The 25458-nt window shown below is 43.4% G+C and overlaps 2 protein-coding genes across 4 annotated transcripts in view; one reads left to right on the plus strand and one right to left on the minus strand.

Moving 5' to 3' along the window:
* Positions 1 to 14181, minus strand: part of LOC146016524 (uncharacterized) — a 111735-nt gene extending 97554 nt beyond the window's left edge. For 2 of the 3 annotated variants that reach the window (XM_083151739.1, XM_083151737.1), the window contains exons 1-2: positions 13932 to 14179; positions 8567 to 8692 (exon numbers count right to left, since the gene is read on the minus strand). In XM_083151739.1, the coding sequence (XP_083007865.1) occupies positions 8567 to 8605 (39 nt within the window). In that variant the 5' untranslated portion in view covers positions 8606 to 8692; positions 13932 to 14179. Of the gene's footprint in view, positions 1 to 8566; positions 8693 to 13931 lie in introns of all 3 variants that reach the window. The other variant, XM_083151738.1, reaches the window with a different exon arrangement.
* The window catches only part of RIOK2 (RIO kinase 2), a 51407-nt gene continuing 39966 nt past the window's right edge, over positions 14018 to 25458 (plus strand). The window contains exons 1-4 of the mRNA XM_083151740.1: positions 14018 to 14404; positions 17020 to 17158; positions 19015 to 19131; positions 21252 to 21427. Of these exons, the coding sequence (XP_083007866.1) occupies positions 14339 to 14404; positions 17020 to 17158; positions 19015 to 19131; positions 21252 to 21427 (498 nt within the window). The 5' untranslated portion in view covers positions 14018 to 14338. The remainder of the gene's footprint in view (positions 14405 to 17019; positions 17159 to 19014; positions 19132 to 21251; positions 21428 to 25458) is intronic.

Genomic DNA, 25458 nt, shown 5'->3' on the forward strand with positions numbered 1-25458 from the left:
CTATCTTTTTTAGCTATTGAAAGTGTGATATTTTTTGGATCAGATGTACATAAAAAAATTATCTACTAATTTATGTTTTAAAATATCTTCATTTTCTCATATACATTGTAATAAATAGTAAAGGCTGTTTATGAATGTGCTATAGGATCAAATCCATTCTGGTACAAAGTATATATATATATTTTGGTTATTATTGTATTGAGGAGATTTTAATGATTTATACGGTGTCCAGGCAATAGTTATCCGCTGACACTCATGGCCATTGTACAATTATAACAAGGGAACTTGAATAGAAGTGATCGCAGTAGGACAGCTAGCAGGCACGACACGTTCGGTGCCAAGTGGCGCACTCTAATTAGTGAGCAGTTCCGGTCTGACAAGAAGGCCTTAACCTTCTGTGGGGAATAATGAGCCAGGCAATGTTTGAAGCTTAAAAATAAGCTACAGAGAACAAGAAGGGTGCTGAGAACTATTTTAAAATGTGCTAAACCAACAGATACAGGTGACCGAACACTGAACTGTACACTTGGCAAAGGCAAGTAAAGCGTTAGGGGTAGAAAAGGGTCGCTGGGTCTTTGTTGGTTCTTTTGTTTATGAAACAAGTGGCACAATCTGACCGATCATAGCACTTAGCAGTTAGTTATGTGCAACAAATTAGAGACCAAACAAAACTGGCTTGTCATAATATAAATGAAAGGAAGGGGGGAAAAATGGTATTCATATGGAAGGAATCGAGGAATGAAATCTGCAAACTGTAACTTGTAATTATTTAAATGAAATCTAATTAGACTGAACAGGATGGGAGACGTAAGGACCCCGGCCGAAGGGAGGAGGATTATGTGTTAGAAGCTATATATAAAATGCGCAAAGGTTTAGTCACATGTGGATGGAAATACAATGGATATGAAAACTGAGAAAATAATTTCCAATTGTAAAAGGACTAAAGAAGATTTGTTTTTCATCTGCAAATTCCTTGCTTCCCTAATTAATATTATAATGAACATTTCTTTAAAAAAAAAATGTTCAGTGTCATACAGGGAAGTCACAGTGAAACATGATATATCAATTTTGTAAGCCGCTGAAAGCAGATTGATCAACATGTGCAGTTTAGGCATAGGGCCATATTAAATGCGGCCGGCGAGGGGATTAAATGGTGGGATTGCCGAAAACAAGGGATCCTCGCCGTTTAACCCCCACGCCGGCTGCTCACCCTATTCAGTGCACCGGGGAAATTCTCACTGTCAGAGGACAACGAGGATTCCCCCAAACAGTGAGGCTCTCGGCTAATGTAGGGAGCCCACTGCATTTAGCCGCGAGCCTCGCTGTTTTAGCGGCCACGCACACCGTTTCCCCCTCGCTCCAAAAATCTAGCGAGGGGGAAACGGCGTGTGCAGAGGGTCAGCCTTGCTCACTGTCACAGCTCACAGAAAGCATTTAATACACCCCATAGTCTTGCAGACAGGGCCGGATTTGTGCCTAGGCCAGTGAGGCACCGGCCTCAGGGCGGCACCAATTAAGGGGTGGCAGGCAGGCTGACATTCTGTTAAATAGCAGCATGGCACAGCATGTGGGCAGCGGCGAGTGACGAGCGCCGCAGACATGAATTATCATATGTCGCTGGCAGCGCCGCTCGTCACCTGCCACTGCCCACCCACTCTGCCATGCACATTACATCACCGCTTAGTGGCTGGTTCTGACGGTCCCCCTGCGCGTCCAGAAATGGCTCAGGCTCACTGCTGCCGGCTCCCGCCCATTGGCTACTCTACACACACACACACAGTCTATTGGCTGCTGTGTATCCAGCAGCTGAGCTGAGTGCCACGCAGATCCTCCCTTCACTCAGTCAGTCACAGTGTGTGAGCCGGAGAGAGACTGACAGAGACACTGTGCTAATCACTGTACTAATAAGTGCATCCCTCCCTCCGGGTCCTCCGTACAGTGAGCAGTCCAGAGTGCTTAAAAAAATATTAAGGTGGGCTACAGTTAAATTTTTATGAAATATGTAAATAACAATGTATATACATATATGATTACATACTTACTGCTGCAGCGCTGCTGCTCCCGGCCTCCCGCTGCCCGTCTCACTCACTGCCACAGTCTAATGCTGCTGCTCCTCTCTGTGCGCTTCCCGGCTCCCGCAGCTCCTGCTGCCGCACCACGGCTACCCACACAGCCCCGCGGTAGCCGGCATAATAAATTATGTCGCGCATTCAGGCCCCGCCCCCGAAACATGGCGTTCGCGAATGCGCAGTCAAAAAATTTTGGGGAATGGGACAAAAACCGGGAGGAAACGAGGGGTTTGCGGGGGAGCGGGAGGAGGATTGAAAAAACGGGAGACTCCCGCTAAATGCGGGAGGGTAGGCAAGTATGGATTACATTAAAATAGGGGGGGGGGGGGGGGGGACACAAAAATGTTGTGCCTAGGGGCGGCCTGACCCCTAAATTCGCCCCTGCTTGCAGAGCAGTATAAACCATGGAATTTCTACAATGAGTACTGTACACTTTTAAGAACAATGATTGTTTACAAGTGTGTGTGAAATGACTATCTCTCCACAAAACTCACATGACAGCCCCAGACAGGCCTGGGCACTGTTCTCTTCACTTTGCAACTTCAATGGTCAAGTACATTTCCACAGGTACTGAACTCCAATCATACAAGAGTGCGATATAAAAAAGCCGGTCATATCATGATTAATCCATAAGTGTCTAATGCAATAAATTGGGTGTTGAAAAATCACCCATCTGGTTTTTTAATGTAACCTTTACACTTCTCCTCAGTGAGATTTCCTGGGGTTAATTTGGGACTTTTGATTAAGTCAATATAGTAACGGATCAACATTGCCATTTCCAGTAAGATATATAATCTGACAAACGGATCAATATGCAGCCATTCTCCATTGATGTGTCTGCATGCCCAACGCCATCCTGTTGTGCACACCTGTATGTTATTGATGCATTAACACAAATACTTATTTTCAGGATCTTATAAAAGCTGGCGTCTAAACCTGCATGCATTATACATAAAGACATGAGTTTTCATCCACTAGTCAAACACATCGCTGAGCCAGAAAAAACATACAGTTGTTTATATACTGCAGAACCAGAAAATGTCTCATTTACACTGTGCCCAGAACCAGACAAAAATACCAAATAAAGCCGTAAGCTTCCTCTGCGCCTCCCGTACATTTACACAAAAGACAACATCTCTAAAACACATCATAAATTTCCAATAATGCAGCATTATTTAGTTTGAGCATTGGCATTGAAAGCAAAATGTGCTCTGTAACCAATATTTAATGTACTGTAAACTGCAATGCAAATAAAATGCTTTAGAAGTACCAGGCTTCCAGGAAATAAACGATGCATATTCTACTAAATGCATCTACAATAACAACCAGCCAGATGAGACTGGGATAAGACCACAACAATTTACAACTGCATATGACATCTACAGCCAGCGTGTATGACGTGACTAACGATGGAATCCAAGGCAAATCATTTTACACTGACAAACTGAGATTGTTGTACACTAAAGTTATTTCACTTTAACATTTACACTCCCTTCTCTTAAAGGGCGGTTTCCTAGCACGGCGCCCACGATATTCCTGCATGCGATGAGATTTAAAATTGTATAAGCACCCTAATGGGTTTTTTTCAATGTTAAATGTGCCCCTATAAGATTTTTAATTGTATAAGCACCCTAATGGGTGATTACAATGTTAAATGCACCCCCACGCCACCCACACTATCAACACCAACCCGAAGCGTGGCGAGCGCAGCAAGCCCGCGAGGAGCAACGGTACACGTCCTCCGACCTTTTCATACCCCCACTATCCACGTCGGCGTGGAGTTGATATTCTATAGTGTGACGAGCGCAGCGAGCACGGCTAGGGGACGCGTATTACTTTACATGTATTCCACGTCCGCTCATCACGCTTCGGGCTCAGTGGCTCACTGAGCTCGCCGCACTATCTGAAATCAACTCCACGCCGACGCGGATGGTGGGGGTATGAAAAGGTCGGAGGTCGCTCGCCACGCTTTGGGTTGGTGTTGATAGTGGGGGTGGCATGTGGGTGCTTTTAACATTGTAAGCACCCATTACAGTGCTTATACAATTAATAATCTTATAGGGGGCCCATTTAACATTGAAAACACCCATTAGGGTGCTTATACAATTTTAAATCATATATCATTGTATATGGCATACAATGGCATACAATGCGATGGTATACGATTTAAAATTGTATAACATCGGCTGCCATCGCGTAACATCGCATCGCATACCATTGTATGGCTTATGGTATACGATGCGATGGGCGCCGTGGTAGGAAACAAGTACCTAAAGGGGTATTTAAAAAGCTTGGAGAAAGATACAATTGTGAAAGATAAAGTACTAGTGGGTATGGATCATTGGGTCGATTTAAAGATGGTCGACAGTCATCAGGCCGACACAGTTAGGTCGACAGGGGTCGACAGGGGTCTAGGTCGACAGGTCATTAGGTCAATATGGTCTAGGTCAACAGTCAAAAGGTCGACATGGGGTTTTCCACTGTGTAACTGTGAAAAAACTTTTGACTGTCGACCTAGACCATGTCGACATAATGCTTATGTCGACCTAATGACCTATCGACCTTGTCTCATGTCAAACTAGACCCCTGTCGACCTTGCAGTATGTCAACCCAACGGTGTCGACCTAATGACTGTCGACCATCTTTAGGTCGACCAACCGACCGTATCCCGTACTAGTCAATCAGCTACTGCGAATTCTCCAAGGGAAGAAGTCACATCCAACCCCCCTCTACCCACTCAGCAGCTTTATTGTATGCAGTCCAGTTGCATACAATATATTATATGCGTTCCCATACCCCACTGCCGCAAGGATGTCGTACGTGCGGCATGTCCGATTTCTGACTCGGATCCGATGCACATGGGACTGTACATTGATTGGATGTCAAACACATGCAATTTGCCCACTTTTCAAATTATTTATTGCCCTGATCCATCTGAATCGGGTGAAAAGTGGATAACACCCTAGTGTAACATTTTACAGGCTTTGTTTGAAATATGACAGCTAGGAACTGATTCATTGGTACTTAATCTCTCACAATTGTATCTCTCTCCAAACTTTGACAAATACCCCTAGGTATGCTAAATGTGTGAACCCTTCTTGAGAATTATTTATAGCATCCCCTTGCTCTTGAAAAGGGTGTCTAGCAAAGGATTTCGGGAAAAGAGTAGGCAAATAAATTACTATATTTTTTTCCCCAGGAATCCATTCCAGGAAACTAATTGCGATCCAAATTAAGAAAAATGTCAAATTTTACCATACCATTAGGTCAAAGAGTTTTCAGAAACTTCATAAGTGAAATTAAATACACAGTAGAGGTTAGATAATGTCAGCAGGATTGGAAATTGCATAATGAAATGAACCATTACGTGTGAAGTGCTCACAGGCTTGTGAATTATATGTAGAAGGGGTACCGGATGGCCTCCCAACAGTCGGGATTCCGACCATCAGTAGACTGACTTTGGAATTCCGACTAATAAAAGCCAGACAGTCTGGATCCCAAGTTACAGGGGCTATTCTCCCTCGTAGGGGTCTGCGACCCCCGTAGAGGGAGAATAAGAATACAAACCTGTGCGAGCGCAGCAAATCACTGAACCCACAGCATCGGAATCACGACTATCGGGAGATCATACCACACCCGTGTAGAAGCACACAGTGGATATACCCAGGGTTGGACTGGCCCACAGGTGTACAGGGGAAACCTCTGTGTGCCCCCGCCCCCCCCCCTGTCTGAGGGGGCCCCACCTTTTCCTCTAGGTATTAGTTCCAGACTGTGCATTTCAATTATACATTACTAGGCGATTCATCGTGCCTACGGGCGCTCTTCACACTGTTGTAGGGGGCTCCGCCTCTTTAACTTGTGAAAGGCTTTATTGCGTGAAATATTTTTCGCGTCCACGGGCAATGGTGGGTGTTTGCGCATGCGCAAAGCGGGCGAAGCAAACTCCTTCTGCGAGTTTCACACTTGCGGTGCTTTTGCTAACTGATAGGCGGGAAGGGGACGGACGCAGGGGACCGGGTAGCACAATAATGGTGGGAGCGCCCAAAGAAATGCTGGGCGTACCCTTGTGAATGCAGACTTGGCCATGCATCATCAGGGCGGCCAGCTGACATGACGTTAGTGCACGCCCCCAATTTGGCGGCAAGTGGGCATGTGAAAAGGCTGGAAAAATCATTAAAGTGCCACATATGCCATCGACATACAGCATATATGACACCATTTTTTTTATAGCACACAAGACCAGTCTCAGGCCGGCCTTAATAGGCTAATCCAGCCACAAGGCCAAAACATTTGAAAAATGGGATCCCTTAATGGTGCAAGGCATAATCTGAATGTACAGGAAGCTTACATTCCTTTTATTGCTACTTGCTCCTTATCCCTCTAAACCTCTTAACATCAGATATCCCTCATTTTCATAGTGCTAAACATGTGTAAACATAAATAAAAACTTAGGTTTGCCTAATGACATATAATAATTATTTATGCATATATGTATTGATTTATTAAATAAATATATGTAGTTATTCTTCAACCAAATAAATAGGTGGTGACAGCAAAAACGAACAGGTAGAAGCAACATGTCATGCAATAATTAACAAAATAGGTGGTATCAGTCCCTGTACCTGGTGTGTGTGCCGGGGCATCGGGGTTGTGGCGTACATCGCTGAACGGCGCTGCTGGGCGGCCGCAGGCTGCGGGGAATGGCGGACAGCGGAGCAGAGGTGGGAGTGACATGTCCCATGTAATGTGCGAGGTGCAGCTTTTTTATTGTACATAAACATCTTTTTTTTCAGCCAATTTGCAATTTTGATTCCCTAAAACAGGGTCTGGGTCAGAAGTTGGAGGTAGTGTGCAAATGCCAAAGTACATTTATGGTGTGCAGACAAGAATGGTAACCTAAAGATGGCCATTTTTAGAGACTGAATTTGTGGGTATTCAAATTTTGGTGCAAGTTGTATGTTGAGGACATTCTCCTAATATGTTTAAAGCTGGCCATACACTTAAAACAGGCCTGAACGCATGATTTTGACAGGTCATGTGATGCATTGTGTGCTTTTTGAGTGCACATTGGCCCTTATTCAGATCTGATCGCAGTACAAATTTTTTCTCAAAATGGACAAAACCATGTGCACTGCAGGTGGGGCAGATGTAACATGTACAGAGAGAGAGTTAAATTTGGGTGGGGTGTGTTGAAACTGAAATCTAAATTGCAGAGTAATAATAATGCAGCCAGTATTTGCCCTGCACAGATACAAAATAACTCACACAAATCTAACTCACTCTGCACATGTTACATCTTCCCCACCTGCAGTGCACATGGTTTTGCCCATTTTGAGAACAAATTTGTACTGGGATCAGATCTGAATAAGGGCCATTGTGAGGTGTTTCGGTGCGATGCGTGGGGCAGCATGGGAAAACATGAGACGACTGGGATCTGATGCTGGTCATCCTGATGTACTGTATGGCCAGCTTTAACGTTAAGGTTATCTTTTCGAACATCCAACTAAAAGGTAATCCTTGCCATTGAATTTTGGTTGCAGTGTAAAGCTGGGCATACACTACTGTGATTTCTCACAGCAGTGTACACCCAGGCGATCACCTGCGAGCCGCCCGGGAAGGGTTGCATGGGATCCATCACATGCTGCCCTTTTCTTGTGACGGATCACATGCGACCCCTGTTCCAGGAGGGAGGTCCAAGGTCGGACCTGCATGCAGGTATCGGACATGAGGGAAAATCACACTGACCCGATTTGTGAACAGGTGAAATCGGTACAAATCTAGCCTTACAGCCCCATACACACTAGATGAGAATGCAGAAGCTATTGCTCGGAAGGGCCCGGCTGAGCAATAAGTCTGGTGTGTACATGCAATATCGTTAACAAAGTGCGCTTCCTTACCTCATTAATGAACCTCCAATGTGTTGAACATGCAGGTCAATGTGGCTATATAGCCAATGAGCCGCATGTTCAGCGGGTCCCGGTGACGATACTTAATGATATTGTATACCAATATTGTTCATTATACACTCAATATTATTTGCATGGGAGTTCAGGGAGAATCACTGCTGATATAGCTCATATAGATAGAATTGGCTAGTGTGTATGGGGATTTACTGAATCACTGAGTTATTATCATGGGTCTTCGATGATCATGTATTTCCTTACATGCTCTAACACTACCCATAAAAAGTTAATGTGAAACGCACATGCTTCAGCTACAATCATCCCTATTATTGGGTATAGCAAGTGTCACAAAGGTCTTTGCAGGTGGTGGTAGGTGGCACAAAAACACTGCAGTAACAAAACAAGTGATAGGCTAGAATAGATAATATGTTTGCCTCAGCTTCATAAACAGACCTTTTCAATTAGTCACTAATTGTGCCATTTCATGGTAGCAATGCATGCATTATCCCAAGTGTACTCTGAAATAATTACAGGTACCTGCAACACAACTAAAAAGAAGAACACTTATATAGAAACGCACAGAGACAAAGCTACCTGAAGAGTCTCCCCTGAAGAGAAGTGTGTGGAGGACATGTTCTTTTCTTGGACCAGGCAGGGAATGCTGTCAGCATAGGATCCTGATATATATGTACTTTATTTTATAGCTGTGGATGATAGGAACTGAAAAAAACAAACAGACAGACAGATGATCAGGTTTAAGAACACACATTTTATAAGACAGACAAAACGGATAAGGGGGGTATTCAATCAGTCCCGATATTTCCAAAAGTCAGAAATATTTGCACTCTTTGCAGATAATAGCACAAATTTACATTTAACCTGTTCAATCTATCTGACCATTGGAGTTCATTCAAAAGAAGAAGAGAAAGTACTCTCTTGGTTTGGGGGCACGCTTTTTTTTAAAACTTAACGTTTATTTATTAGTTGTTTAAAATAGTTCAATAATAGATACGGACATTACGTTTAAACATACATGACATACAAAACAGATACACATACACACAATTCCTTATTGTTGTAAACTCCCGTCTATGACCAGCAGTATCTTCTACAGATTTGAGGATACTTCGTTAAATACTTATGTGCAAAACTGCTTATCTAGCGGTAGTGATATCCTTTAAGTGTTATAAGGAATTTTATTTTAGAGGACACCTATGTTAGGTGAGAGGATAGCGAATTTCTTTTGCTGTGTTTTGTCAATATAAAGAATTTTTGACAAGCAATTTTAATAAGGGAGAGTACCCCTAGTATGAGAGAAAATAATGAGGGAAAAAAAGCTTTTGTCAGCATACATACATTATCTTATTCTCTATAAGTCAATTTTGTCGTGTGGTGATCTCACAAAATCTGCTGCTCTATATCACTTCAGAGACATAGAATATACATAGTAGAAATAGATTAGCAAGGACTGAAAAATAGATTTAGGTTAGGTAGAGGTGTGTCAGTTTATCCCCGCAAGATGGTTTTTGCACGGGAACTGCTGCTGATTGTCGTAATGGATTGGTTTGCCCAATCCCCACAATTGAGCGAGTTTGCTCCGTGTTTCAGTTGCAGATGTGGATAAGAAAAAGTGGGTTACTTCTATCCACGTTAGGGAAAGGACCCCCCTGATTGGCCAATGCCCTTGCAGGGAATAGTCCCTTCGATCGTGGGTGGGTATAACCAGAAAGTGATAATAGAATAGTAGTTAGATTGGTGACACTTATGGATTACCCCACACGCTGCTTTCTCCCATGTGCTCTTGGCATTGATGGGTGATGAGCGGTGTGTCTCGTCTTTTTGTGCCACCTGAAAATAGGAGATAATTATGTATAGCGATTTTAAACAATTGAAAACTGCGAGAACAATCTCTGTATCTAACACCAGACCTCTTGTTTACTGTTGTCTCCTATGTTGAATATCCATGCATAAAAGTTTCTTGTAACTGTAATAGCAAATATTGGATAGTATAGTATTGTCGCAGTCCTGTGCCAATATTTTTAGATAATCAGCAGGAGCAGATTAAATATCTATGCATAGAAGTTTCTTATAACTGTAGTAACAGATGTTAGGCAGTGTAGCTATATAACAGTCTAATGCAAATGTTTTAATTAAACAACAGAAGCAATCTCTCTATCAGACACCCCAAGGTATTTTTATGTGGTCTCCCACATTCAATGTCTATATATAGAAATTTCTTATAGTTATAGTAACAAATGCTAGATACTGTGATTATATCAGCAGCAGTATATTGGTTCCCCTAAAAGGGGATCTTACCACTACCCGAGTGGATCAACCGGTACTATCACAGGATCCTTCCTGGGTAAGAGATGCTGAAGCTGAAATTCCCTCAGGGGTCTCAAAAAGGTCAGGAGGGACTGGTATCTCCTCTCTGATCTGTAAGTAAGTCAATGGACAAACGGCCGTTTCGCAGTAAAAAAAAAAAGCGTGCCCCCAAACCAAGAGAGTACTTTCTCTTCTTCTTTTGATTTCATTTTTACTCTCAGGGGAGCACCTCCACACAGTAACCTTGTGCCAAGGCACACGAATTATATATTGTGGATACTAAATATACATTAAACCTGATTTTCCAAATCATTTTCTTGGTGGGTATTAGTGCATAGGTATACTGTCCCATTCCCCAATACCCCATGTTTACATTGGAGTTCATTCCAAAATCAGCTATAGACGTCACCATGATAGTCTGTCAGCAGACTACTCCAGACCCAATTGAAAGCTGGATTCCTGTCAGGTGATTCCTTCATCCAATCATATTAGCGCCAGGAGTATAAATCTGGATTCCCAGCACAGGTTAATCCCTAGTGTTTTGTTGTCTGTAAGCAGTCCTACTGACCTGCAGCAATCTCCTGCATTCTCTCCATTTGGAACCAACAGACTAGTGCAACCTCCATGTGCTGCACTCTCTGGCTCATCATCTTATTCTGCATAGCTGGCCCTGCAATACCCCTCCAGTATTTCCTGAACCGCTGGTACTGCAGCCACTTCAGCAATCCTGCTTTTCTGTACTGCGGCCATCACATCAAATCTGCTCACCTGGTACTGTGCACATCCTAATTTCACAACGAATCCCTTTTACTATTACAGCACATATCCCAGATATCCTGATGATCTGGTACCACAGCCACTCCTGCAATCCTGCTACTCCATGCTGCAGCAATCCCACCGGTCCTGCTCACTAGTTAAGGTGCGTACACACGGGGGGAGATATATTACTCAGCCATATATTGCTAGCAATATATTGCTCAGTGTCTCCTTTTCATCAGCGACCAGAGATGCCGGCGGTGTCGCAGAGGTAATCAGCTGGTCGCAGGAGCAAGCTCCTGCGACCAGCGATTAGAACGGGGCTGAAAACGGGAGCGTGCACCCAGCTATTTATCGCCGGGGCACACTCCCATCACTGGCAATATGGTTGCCTGCAACCATATTCTCAGCGATTTCAGCCCCTATCGCAGCCGTGTGTACACAGCTATACTGTGCTTATCTCACTTTCACAGCTGTTTCCTATTACTGGTACAGTACACATTCTAAAGAGCGGATACTGCATAAATTCAGCAATTCACCCGCAGTCATCTTTAGTAGCAGTTTTGCTCTATTCCAGTAAATTACAGCTGGTATTTTGCTGCTAGAGAAAGATTTATAAAAAAAACTGCTACAAAGCAGAGACAACTACACCACCAACAATAACTCTGTATTGTGGGGACAAAGACCATCTCCTTGCAACCTGTGTTAAGCGTCCGGGAAAAGGACAATCCTAGCTTCCAGAGGAGAATTGAAGCTAGGAATGTTAAGTCTCCATCATAACTGCGTCCCTGTTTCTTCCTGTCGGAGATATTGCTATTTGAGTCATCCTGGATTCCAGAGCTGCAGGGAGATATTGCTATTTCAGCCCTCCTGAATTCCAGAGCTACATGGAACTTCATCACTGCGGACCTAGTAGCACAACACTGGATCCCTACTAGGAAGTGTCTGCAAGCTAAACCCCAACCGCAGTGTATGGTAGCCAAATCCCTAATGGATCCATTTTGAATAAACCTGTAGCCTGTCACTTGGTGGAGTTTTTTATTCTGAAGCCATCTCCCTTCTTGTAATTCCTAAGGCTTCTCAGCAAATTGTTCTTGGACTTCCCTGGCTCCAACAGCATAATCCACCACAGGACTGGACTGGACCACCATGCAAGTTCTATCCTGGGGTCTTGAATGCCATTCCTATTGCCTTCACAAAGTCATTGCCAGTCCGGATGTCAGAATCCCCTGTTGACCCTCAACAAATGCAGTGTGCAAACCATTGCATTTGCATACTACTCTGAATAAAGCCCGAAAGATGCCCATGCACAGTGCAATGCGCACTGTGCGTTTTAAACTAGATTGCAACACATTTTGGTGAAAAAGCACCATGCAATCTAGTTCAAAAACTATGGTCAGCACATACTATATGTATGGGCGGCATAAGAGTGTGGCCGGGTGTAGCCACACCCACTAAACAATGTCTCAATAGCCCATATACTATACCAAGCAACTTTTTATTGTATTACTTGACACTTCTATTTGGACTACCACAGGAAACATTTGACTTTTAAAAGAAGAGAACCACAGAGTCAGTAGGTTGTTTAAATGACACAGTACCTAGGATCTCCCGTAATTCATCTGGGGGGGGGGGGGGGGGGGGTATTGTTTATGAAAAGCTTTTCTGTACTTCATTGTTCCTGTACTGTATTGCATTATTTCTATGGCAGGTATTCAATGCGGCCGGCGAGGGGGTTCAACAGCGAGGATCACAGAAAACCAGCGATCCTCGCTGTTTAACCCCCGCGCCAGCCGCTCGCTCTATTCAATGTTCTGGGGAAATCCTCGCCATCACAGGAAGGCGAGAATTCCCCAAAACAGCGAGACCCGCGGAAAATACAGAAAACTCGCTGTATTTAGCCGCAAGTCTCGCTGCTTCTGGAGTCGCATACGCCAATTTCCCCCTCGCTCAAAAAATGGAGTGAGGGGACATTGGCGTATGAGGGGGCTGCTTTGAATACTGACAGGGTGAGTGGTGACAGCGAGCAGGAAGCTCTGCTCGCTGTCACCACTCGCGCACAGCATTGAATACCTGCCTATATGTTAAGTGTCTTGAGTCCTATTGGAGAAACAGTGCTATATAAATAATATTATTATTATTATAGTAAAAATTTACTTTCACTATTCTAAGCCAAAAGTAGACACTTTTATTTTTAACTTTACCACTTTTTGCTAACCCTATCCAGACACAAGTACACAATATCTGATAGGGCATAAAGTGTATGTGCACTCTTGACATCAGTCTGGCCCACAGGTTCCCAAACTCCGCCATTACAGTCCAGAGTTTATTCATGCTTGAGTCCAGATGAATAATCAAATTGGCAGAGGTACTAATTAAGTCACATGTGCTCAAGCATGGATAGCCTTAAAACCTCGACTGTCATTTTTGGAGTTTGGGAAACTCTGGTCTGGCACAAATGCTGCTTTGTTTGCCACCAGCGCATTCAGTCTGAGCATACTGTATGCGAAAGCGTGCAAATTAAATAATGCTTTTTATTACACACACCTAGGCAAAATATACCTCCAACTTTCTGTTGTAGAGCGCTGGAGATGGCTCATATGGGCCCATTACTATACATTATAATTATTGTGCCATTATCCCCAAATTAGGGGATATGCATGTCTTACTGCCTGGCAATGGAACAGTGACATGATAGGTTGCATTTCTCTCTGTGACTAGGTATATAGACACCTTTGTGTAGGAGGGGGTATTAATAATATTATAGAACCACATGTGGCTCTGACTCCAGGTATACCACCCTCCCACACGCAGCATAATTATCCTCTTGCCTTACTACAATTACAAGGTGACTGCGGCGGGTCAGTGTGATACATACAGGGTGTGCTCAGTGCTGATGATACCGGCGGTTGCAGGCAGCTGTCTCACTCTCTCTCTCTTTCTCTCTCGCTTCATGCGCCCGCCCACTTCAAACTTTTCTGTTTTCTCCTAGGCAGCCAGGGACTTGGAAGGGCGGTAAAACCAACAACACATCAACAGCTCCATCGCCAAATTCGCTTTACTGCACCCCGCTCAATATTTCCCCTGCATGTATAATATTTTTTATTGGAGTCACGGTGTTAGTTATAAATACTGCTTACAGCAGGTATGCTCTGCAATGAAACTGTAGGCACTATACAGCTGCCAGGACAATCAGAGCCGGACATGGCGTGGTGACGCAGGCAGTACGTACAGGTGGAACGCAAGTGAAGGAGCCGCTGTGCGTTCCAGCCAGGCGGCAGCAGCATGGGGAAGCTGAACGTGGTGCTGCTTCGGTACCTGTCCAGGGATGACTTTCGTGTGCTCACCGCGGTACGTACGGGCCCGTGCCGCGAGTGGGGGTCTGTTTATATTTTACAGAAGGGTACTCTCTACTTGTTGTGGAACTACTAATCACAGCATGTCCGCTGTACAGTGTATTTCCATAGGATATACTGTCCATGTGGCATACTTCCCAACATGGATCTCTCCAGGATGGCAATCCTAAATTAAGAGGGAAGTCCAGAAACAGACCATTGTGTCCCTCCTGGAGAAGGTCATGTTGGGAGGTATGATGTATTCAGGGCAATGGCCGAGCTTACTGGGCCAGATGTATTAAGCCTTAGAAAGCGATACAGTGGAGTGTAATAAAGTACCAGACAATGAGCCCCTAACACCAATGTTGCTGGCTGTGTTTGAGAAATGACATTTAGGGTCTGATTGGCTGGTGCTTGATCATTCTCCAGTGTATCTCTTGTTCAGGCTTAATACATCTGTCCCACTGTATGGTAGAGTAGTAGGTAGGTACCTGCCATGGTGTTGGGTGTCACCGATAGTCGTGCTGCTGGGTTTAACATGATTGTGCTAGCATAGACGAGTTCCAGTTTGGATGAGGACATGCTTAGAATGTCAGCACTCACATTGACAACTCCTGCAGGTAGCGATAAACTGAGAACACACTTTAAGTTCTGTCCAAATCAGCATCTCGTCAATAGAATGCAAGCAGTCCCAATACCGACAACGGCATCCCAACCACTGCCAGGCAGGGAACAGAGGTGAGGGGGTAACATGTGCACACTTTGAAGGTGCAAGCGTGCTGACAACGGGGTGTCGCTGGACAGTGAGGGAATGCATCCCCATTATGGCACTTTTGGGGTGCAACATCAGAAGTGCAGTGTGCTTGGCCCGTCAATATCATTAATAGTCTTGCTTGCTGAGCTTCTCCCAAGTTCTCCATTTCATGTAATTAAGATGCCATGCGCATAGCATCTTTTCACACGGCAGCACAGCACTGGCAGGCTATTTTTGAAGGGCGACCTGCTAAAACAGCCTTGCGATCAGGCCAAATTTTGGTGCCATTGGGCATGAGTATCTGAGCACACTTTTTCGCACTGTTCATGCCGAAATTAACAAAGCTTACCTGCGTAAATGATTGGACACTTCTGGTTACACCTATCGACACCATCAGTTGAAATAAGTGGACGCCCACGATATTCGCAATTGAATGGTGCAACATCTGTATTTTTCCTCAAGGCATGCAAATTATTAAAATAGAAGCCACTTGGGGTTTTTGGTACATCCCCCTTTTTTAAAAAAAAATAATTACTAGTTAAAAGTCAAAATAATAGAAAAATATAACCGTAATGTCAGGACTGCCGGCCATGCGCAGCCGAACCAAGCAACACTTTAATTGCTCCATTGAAAACCATCTCATCTAGTGGCTGCCGGTGTGCACAACTTCCCCTCATAAGGGTGAGGAGCAGTTTTAGCCTTTTATAATCTAGGATATTTTCTGTCATTGGGCCAGATGCACCAAGCTTCAAAAGTGATAACCACCAGCCAATCAGGCCCTAACAGCCATGTTATAGACTGGGTTTGAAAAATTATTAAATAATGGGTTTGGTTCGTGGATGGCGTTGATACTACACCAGTGCAGCCCACCTCACACACAAGACCTTCACCACAGGCCTTACAAACGTTTAGATACAGTGGTAGGGATTAGTGCATATGTGCGCTTAGGCGATAAGTCAATTTAGATAAAAATATACCGTACATACAAACTGGAAATCCACCTGTCTGTGGTTTGGTAGATTTTGATATCAAGAATTTAACCTGATAAGACCTAAACCATTGCAAAACATAGTGCAAATATGTTTAAAATATATAACAATTTATTGGTCTCACAGGACACTTGCAAACAAACAGGATAAAAAACATATAACCACCAACTGTGGTAAAGGTTCCTTAGACACCAGGTTGTTACCGTTCCCAAACAGGTCCCAAAGATGTCACCAGCCTGACATTGCAACCTAGGCCCACGGAGATAACTGGATGCACAGTGCTTGTGGAGGATAGAGGAGCCGGCACCCTCTCTCTCCCTAATTCCATCTTTGGGACCTGTTTGGGAACGGTAACAACCTGGTGTCTAAGGAACCTTTACCACAGTCGGTGGTTATATGCTTTTTATCCTGTTTGTTTGTAAGTGTCCTGTGAGACCAATAAATTGTTATATATTTTAAACCTATTTACACTATGTTTTGCAATGGTTTGTGTCTTATCAGGTTAAATTCTTGATATCAAAATGTACCAAACCAGACAGGTGTATTTCCAGTTTGTATGTATATTTTTATCTAAATTGGGTTTGAAAAATGACAATAAGGAGCTGGTTGTTTATCACTTTTCACTTTATCACATTTTGTGCGTTAACCTTAGTAGCAGTAAAATGAATGCTATGGCTCATACAAAAACATAGTATTATAGGGTCTTAGTATAAAGCGTTTGCTTGATACTGATATACCAGACAGACAACATTATAATAAATGTGATGTATTGTCATAATCGGCTAATTAACAAATATATATATATATATATATATATATATATATATATATATATATATATATATGTGTATTATATTTATACATTTATTTATTTTTTCTGTCTTCTAGGTTGAAATGGGCATGAAGAACCATGAGGTAGTGCCACCCAGTTTAATTGCCTCAATAGCCAGTCTCAAACATGGAGGCTGCAACAAAGTTTTGCGAGAGTTGGTCAAGCACAAACTTATTGCGTATGACCACTCAAAAAGTGAGTCCTTTCTTGTTTGTATTGTGTTATTGCCATTGGTGACATTCTTCCTTGCACTCTAGCACATCAATCTATACAACTAGATCATCCTTGAAGTAGAATAAGCGTGACCAATTCTTTTTTTAACAAGTCAGCCCATAAAATATCCTTGCGAAAAACTGTTAGGCCAGGTACACACTTGGAGGATATTGGCATGTTTAGTCATATTGGAATGACAAATTGTGCATGTAGTCTAGTATGCCCGACTGTGCATCAACACAGGTCAACATACAAGATCTTCTGGTTGGCTGTGCTGCAAAGCCTTTCAGAAGATATCTTTTGCGGCCCGGTGCAGTGTAATGAAGGAAAGAATAAGGTATCTTTCTGTTGTTCATTAGTACATACTAGTAGTATTAGTGGTGTGTACTGACAATCAGCTCTGGTATGAGGAGAGGAGAAATTGCTTTGACCATCAGGAAGATCACTAATATGTTTTTCACCTTACAATACTTGTATTCAATGTTCCGATTCTGCGGGAAAACAGCAAAAAAGCAGCCGTTTCCGCTAAGAATAGATGGAATTCACATTTTCCAAAGACGTGGATCCGCAAATCCACGTATTTTTTTTTTTCCCGCAGAATCGTCTGTAAACTCTAAAATTTAGCGCCCATTTTGCAAATGCAGATTTGGTTTTTCAAAGAGCTGGATCTGCATATGTGAATAGTGAAATCATGGATTCACTGATTCATTGAATACCCCTCTAAAGGCCCATACACATTAGAAGATTATCTTTCCAATCTGGCTGGTTGGAATGAAAGTCTGGAAATTTCTGGGACCACGTTCCAATCGACCATTTGCTCCCAAACACTGGAAAATGGGAAAAAGCAATCATCTGCATAAAGGCCCATACACACTAGAAGATATTGGCATCAATCTCGTTCAGAAAGGGGCTTCTGAACGATATTGATGGCAATATCTTCTAGTGTGTATGCCTAACATCTATAACAATGCGCATGCCCCCCCCCCCCCCCCCCGCGCTCACTGTTAATGATATTGACATCTTCCGAACATGCAGTTCAATCTGCCAATATTGCTCCTGCCGTTTGCACCAAGTGTTCACTGTGTATGTATAATATCTTTCATGATCAGGTCAAGGGAAATAGTTCACCAATATCTTACGTCTTTAATATCTATCTAGTGTGTATCGGCCTTAAATTGACCTAAGAGTCAATTTTGTCTGTAGGACCAAAGAGTGATAGGTATGTGATCCACTGTTATCAGCAGCTGGCAAGGGGTTGTCACTCCTCTAAAATTCAAATAGAATAAACAAAGTTTATTCTATTTACAGCACTGGCATACGTTGTTTATTCTATTTACAGCGCTGGCATACGTTGTTTACGTTATTTACAACGCTGACATATGTTGTTTATTTTGCCTGTAGGACAATTGTCATTTGCTCCCAAAAATTTAGACGAAACGGAAATTTAGACATAAATAGGCAAAAATCCCTGGATTTTCCACATGCACGCGCATAATCCCGGTACTAGCGTATGTCTGAATGGCTATTGCCGGGATTTTTGTGGACTAAAATCCCAGGTCCTGCGCACCTGCAATTGACATGGGATTCTTAAAAACCTGGGATTGTACCGGGTTTAAAATCCTGGGGAGTATGAGTGAGACTTTATGATTTTAACGACAAATTGTTTGTATCCTATCGAATTAGTCCTGTGGGGACTATTGTTATACCGTATTTGTGGAGTGTTACTGTGGTGAACCTACCACATCCACTTGTGGGGATATAAAAGCAAGATGATATAAATGCAGGTATGCTGACTGATTCATGTGGTGATTTTATTTTCTCCCTGTTATGTGTTTTAGCTGTTCAGGGCTATCGGCTAATTTATGGTGGGTATGATTACCTGGCACTGAGAACTCTCTCTTCTCGGGATGTTGTCACATCGGTTGGGAACCAGATGGGTGTTGGTAAAGAATCAGGTAAAAAAAATAAAGTACTCAAACTGTCATTATGTCTTTAGACTGGTTTGATCCCACAAAGGTATCCTCCTACAACTAGCCTCAGTATGCCATGGATGTGAAATGCTTGGCACAAGTAAGCTGCTAGCTCCTGTGTGACTCTGCTAGTACTAGGAGGCCTTATCGCGTCTTTTTATCCAAGTCTTAATTGTAATGCAATATGACTAGTACACACCAAGAGACTGATGATTGTTATGCGAGACATGTGGCAGCCATTCTGCTGTAACTTCCTGTAGACCTTTTTATTTTCTGATCGGATCCCAGAGCATTGTCTGATGGGATCTCACAGGGGAGCGGTGTTTAGCATCTGCACAAGTGCATTTATTCTCCATGTGCTGATGCTTGGTGCAAGCGGCCATGGCGAACTGCTTGTTCGCCATCCCGTTCGCACCTAGCAGTTTGGGCAGTGGTCATGGGGCGGCGGTGACGGGCTGCGCCCATGGGGACGCTAAGTGTTTCATGGGCGTTCCCATGGTAATTTCCCGATGGTGTGGGGGGCCGACAGCTGACATCAGTGGATGTCAGCTGCCCGACCGCTTCCTGCACGGGCGCTCACAGAGAGGTGTCTTACATCTGCGAGCACTGTAGAAATCGTTTGATGGTCGGCGACAACTAAATTTCCTCCCCGCAAGCTGCGAATGGATTATTATGCAAAACTTCCATTTGCATGCATGCAGGGAAACTGCAAGGGGGGGGGGGGGGGGGGCGGGGTCATGTGGGTTTCATTTGGACTTGCAAAGCTGCACAATTCGCAGCTTTGCGAGTCATACAGTGTAAGGTTCTAGTTAGGCTTGCTCAGATATTTGCGTACTGTAAGGCATTATATCTATTTTTGGAAGATAAGGATTTAGATCTATTCATGTAATATAAAATTATATACTTTAATTAGATATATGATAAATGGGATTTCCATTTCAGTTTTGCTGGGAAGTCCCCATTATTTATATACGTAGCACAATGAAACATGCTGTGGAAAAAATATGCAGCCGCTGTATCAATTCTTCAGGGACCAAGACCAGCATAGTCCCCACAGTGCAACAGGGCAAATGCAAAACCCTGGCTTCTATGGACTGCACAGTCTGCAGCCCATAGAAGCCGGGTTGGGCTGTAAGAAAAGGCAGGGAGTGGTTTTCTACAGGTAGCCAGCTCTAGGCTTTTTGAAGCCCGAACTGGCAGTCTCAGAGGGAGGGAACACCACTGCATTGTGTTTCTGTGACTGACAAGTAGCACGTTGCTGCCAGTCACAGTGAAGCCAGCACAGTAATGGACTGCTTCTGGCTCACTGAGTGGGGTGGTAGATTTTACTTGGGCTGGAAGGGTAAAATTTGCCACTGAAACTAATACCGCTTTCACATTGCAAAATAACCCTGGTTGTTGGTGGGTCGACCTGGGTCTCTGTGCAATGTGAAAGGGCCTTTTCTGAATTTCCCAGGTCCAACAACTGGGCTTTCCGACCCTGATTAAAAGAAGTGTTAATCCCAGGTCGGTTGCTGAGCAGTGTGGACCTGTAACCCAAGTTGAGCAACCCGGGTCCTGTTCACACTATGTAGGAGGCAGCAATTGGAGACGGGGTCCTTCCAAGCACTGACCCTACCCCTGATAATGCAACTCTCAGGGCTCATCTCTAGGCATTGTGTGGAAAGGTCATCTTTAATCCAAATATTCACTTATTACTAAAATATGCCAGATTTCAATATGAAAATACCTGAATTATGTACACATTTGATGATAAAGTAATGAATTGCAAATCTGTATGCAGAGACCTGAAGTTATTGTCCACTGAAATCATTCCAAACTGTTTTTACCTGACTCTGGCAGATTGTTGTGTCCATAAATGTAACAGGAAAAAAAAGTATCTAATAGAAAGCTTTTTACTTAAATGTATGCCTATCAAACATACAGTATATCTAACAGAAATGTAGCAGCGTGTGGAAAGTCACATGGTTACGGAGAGTGACTGAGCACAAAAAAGATTTGCTTTATAGCTTCACAATGTTCATTTTTGCCATTCCTTCTGTCTTGATCCTATTCAAGTATATATTTAATATGTACAGTAATCTAACTTGTGTTGCTGCTTGTAGATATCTACATTGTTGCAGATGGAGAAGATAATCAATTTGCTTTAAAACTTCACCGCCTCGGAAGAACTTCTTTTCGTAACCTTAAGAACAAGCGGGATTATCACCAGCATCGGCAAAAGATGTCATGGCTGTATCTGTCTCGCCTGGCGGCCATGAAGGAGTTTGCATATATGAAGGTAATTCATATTTAACAGTCCTGAATATAGGGGGGTGGTCTCTTCCTGTCATCTTAAGGCCCCCATACATCGAGGCAATTTGGGCCGATTGCGACCAATCGGCCCGTTAAATCGGACCAAATTGCCTCTTCCTGACATACCATCGGGTCCGATGCGCGGTCCCGTGCGCATCGGACCCGACCAGGTGGTCAGACTGGCAGGCCGTCCGACCACCCGTTCCTCCAGGCGCGAGGCGGGCGGGAAGCAGGGACGCATGCGATCCATCACAACAGATCGCATGTGTCCCTGCCGCCGGGAAGGTTCCGGCGGCTCGCACTCTGTTGAGTGTCCGTACACTGCTGCGAAACGTCGCAGGCAGTGTTTGGGCACCTTTAGTTGGTCAGTATTCTGGTGCAGTGGGCAGCCGTGAGGTTGGATGACGCAATCCTAGTTTTGAACAGCTGGGCTGGGGAGACATAGCCAATCTCCAACTGTTGGATGCAACGTTTTTTTATTACATTGCGTGTTTAAGACCAGATCTATTATGCCACCTATATGTCCCTATCCTACCTAAACAAGTCATCACATACACTACCAAATGCTGTTACATTTGCAAAGTAAATAGAGGGTTTTAAAGCTTTTTTGTTGAAGACCATCTTTATTAAAACTGAAATATATTTAGATCTCCCCAGCACAACCTACTGCTACCAAAAGGTGGCATGTTAGCTACTTAGCGGCTCAGGTTATACAGTATCCGTGCTGACCGTGTCAGTTAAAAAACCCATGTCGACCTGTCAATCGAAAGTCATGTTGACTGTTTCACATGTACATTCTATATGTCGGGATTTTGTCCTTGTCGGGAATATGACCCTGTCTGGATTTTGACTGCATCCCACATGTACACTCAAGAAGGTAAACACAATATTTTGAATTACATGTGATGAAATTTCGTATAGTTTCCCTGTTTGTGTTGAACGGTAGTGAGTGATCTTATGCTGTGTACACACAGGGCTATATGATTGCTGGTGATATATTGCTAGCAATATACCGCCAGCAATCATATTGCTCAGTGTCTCCTTTTCATCAGCGATGAAAAGGAGACACTGCTGCTGTCACGGGGCGGGGGGAAAGAGTTCCGAAGGGAGGAGGGAGCAGCAGCAGTCTACTGTCACCGGGCGGGTGGGGAGAGACCAGGAGGGAGGGAGCAGCAGTACGTAGCCGTCTGTCACTGGGAAGGGGGGGAGCAGCAGCGTTGACCTCTTGCTCTGTCGGGGGAAGCCGCTGGTCGCAGGAGCATGCTCCAGCGACCATTAGGGGGTACACACGGGAGCGCACAGCTGGCGATTTATCACCAGCAGCACTCCAAATCACTGGCAGTATGGTCGCTCAGCGACCATATTCCCAGTGATTTCAGCCAATATCGCCCCCATGTGTACGCACCTTTAGTATTGATTTTACAAAGTGTGCATAGCATACACGAGCCACAGCGATAAAAACCTTTTACTTTACCAATCCTTTAGGGTTCGGAATGTTTATAGTGCTACGCACAATGCTGTCTTTGATATTATTGGCTTTTTTAAAAACAAATTTGGGTTTTTCCTCAATCAACCCTTTTAACAAAGGATCCTTGAACAACAATCCCCAATGTTTCTTAATTATTGATTCTATTTGTTTGTGTTGGAAGTTATACTGTGTAACAAATGGGATATTCTCCTCCCTAGTTTTCTTTCTCCCTCCATCTTCAATAAGCATAACCATTCTATCTTTCTCCCTACTCTGTTTAGCCTTTTCGACCATATTCTCATTATGTCCTTTGGTTAGGAATTTCTCCTTCAGGAGATTGGCCTATTTATCAATACCATTACAGTTTCGGCGAATATGCTGAAACTGACTGGGATGCTCTTGAGCCAGTTAAAATGATGGTTACTTGAAGATTTGATAAATGAATTACATTCCGTTTATGTAATTTTTAGTTTTTAACACATTATCCACAATTCTACATAAGAAGATATTGCTGCTGCAACCTTGTAAGTATAATATGTTGTGGTACTTCTAGGATCATGGCAAGGTATGGGGGCAGCATGATAGGGGCCTGCGAGACTCGGTGACGATACTGTGGGGGGTGGGCCTGGCACCTACGGTGGTGCTGGGCTTCCCTTGAGCACACTGGTTAATGTGCACAGCATCTATTCACACAGGGGTGGACGGGCAGGCTATTCTAACAGGGCACTGCCAGAGGGGCAGGGAACATATTGCCCTTTAAGAATCGGGCAGGGAGCCGCTAAAAGAGCCTAGCGTAACACTGATTCTCATTTAATTTTTGGTTTTGGATGGAGTTTAGGGAATGAAAATAAAACCAGTTTTGCACATCCTATCAAAATAAGATAAAAAAGGATACAATTATACTTTTCTTTGAAGTGGTCCACCTAGATGGCTGCAATGGTGTCTGCCATTTATTATAGGGACCCTATGGGCCTTACTATGCCTCACGTCTCATATACTGTGGAGGGTGTACGTTTAGGCAGCCTAAATAATACAAAGTAAGTCGTTTGGCTCAGTTTGTATCTAAATTTGTCTTTTAGAAAATATTTGCTATCCAAGTGCATATTAAATCCCCATCTACTCGGCACAGTAAGAATATGTTTAAGCGAATTGTGGTTTCAAGGCTAACTTAGTTTCCGATTTTGTCCCTATGTTTGGTTTGGCTGTACCTGCAAGCGAGGCACATTAATTATATTATTAGCAGACAAGTGGGTGTAGGTTCAAAAACAAATTCCAACTTGAAAAAACATTTCATGCTAGTCAAAAACGAGCAATGTGTACTACTGGGCATGTCTGTCCCATATAAGAGCCACTCTGTTCGTGCTCACCTTGACTAATGTCTTTAGTTTCTTGTTGGTTATTTAAATACTGTGAATCACAGTTTTATTTAATGCAGCCCCAATGTAAGCACGGAGCGGCTGAAATCAGCTGGTCAGCAACGTTCCCAGAGTACAGCGTGTGTTTTTCGAGTGTCAACCACGAAGAATGCCAAGTATCTGTTTCACTCAATCAGCACAGTGATCATGGTTTCATTCTTACCAGAATCCAGCATTTTACTGTTGGCTTATTGACTAATTGTTTAGAAATTAATTAAACCTATTTCTTCCACTTGCCTTCTCATCTTGTTATTATAGCATAGTTTAGTTAGTGATGGGACATCTAGGCAGGTCTGGAAACGACAGGTGCTTTAGTGCCATTGCAACATGTCTATATGAGATCACCAATCCTAATATATAGGCATGGGAACTGTTGGATGTGTGATTGAGAACTTCAAGTTTTGTTTTTAGTGGGAAGTTTGGAAGAGTTTTATATTGTTCCCTCCCTAAACGTTTCTTTCCCGAAACTTTTCTGCATTCTAATAAAATACATCACATTTATCATGAGTTGCATAAAGGAAATACTTATTTGAAATAGTTATCAAACTAGGGGGCAGATATATTAAGCCTTAACGTCCAGCCAATCACCTCCTAACTGCCATGTTGCAGGCACTGTGGCAGATGTATTAAGCCTTAACAAGATTTAAATGCAAGGGTGATAAGGAGAGATAAACGTCCAGCCAATCAGCTACTTACTGACTTTTTTCAAGCACAGCCTGTAACATGGCAGTTAGCAGGTGATTGGCTGGGTATTTATCTCTCCTTACCACCCTTGCTTTTATCTCTCGTTAAGACTTAATACATCTGCCCCATTATTCCAAAGAGACGTCCCTGCTGCTGATCTATGAAGCACAAATTGCAGATGGCAAAAGTACCACTAATAACATCCCCCATTTCTATCACGGGGAACCGGGTTAAACGTGGTGTGCTGTTTCAGAAGCACGCACAATATGCCACCGCCCCAAACAACAGTGTTTAGCAGCTCAATTTATTTTTTGGGGGTGAGCATAGTTTAGGTGTGATTTTTGTAAATTATTATTATTATTTTTTTATGGGGCTTTTTTTTTTTGTTCTATTTCACAGTTGCGAAGTTATGGTATTGAACTAGACTGGTGTGGAAGGTAAAGAGCTCCG

The sequence above is a fragment of the Crinia signifera genome, chromosome 1 (genome assembly GCF_055691185.1).
Source record: "Crinia signifera chromosome 1, ASM5569118v1, whole genome shotgun sequence".
Lineage (NCBI taxonomy): Eukaryota > Metazoa > Chordata > Amphibia > Anura > Myobatrachidae > Crinia > Crinia signifera.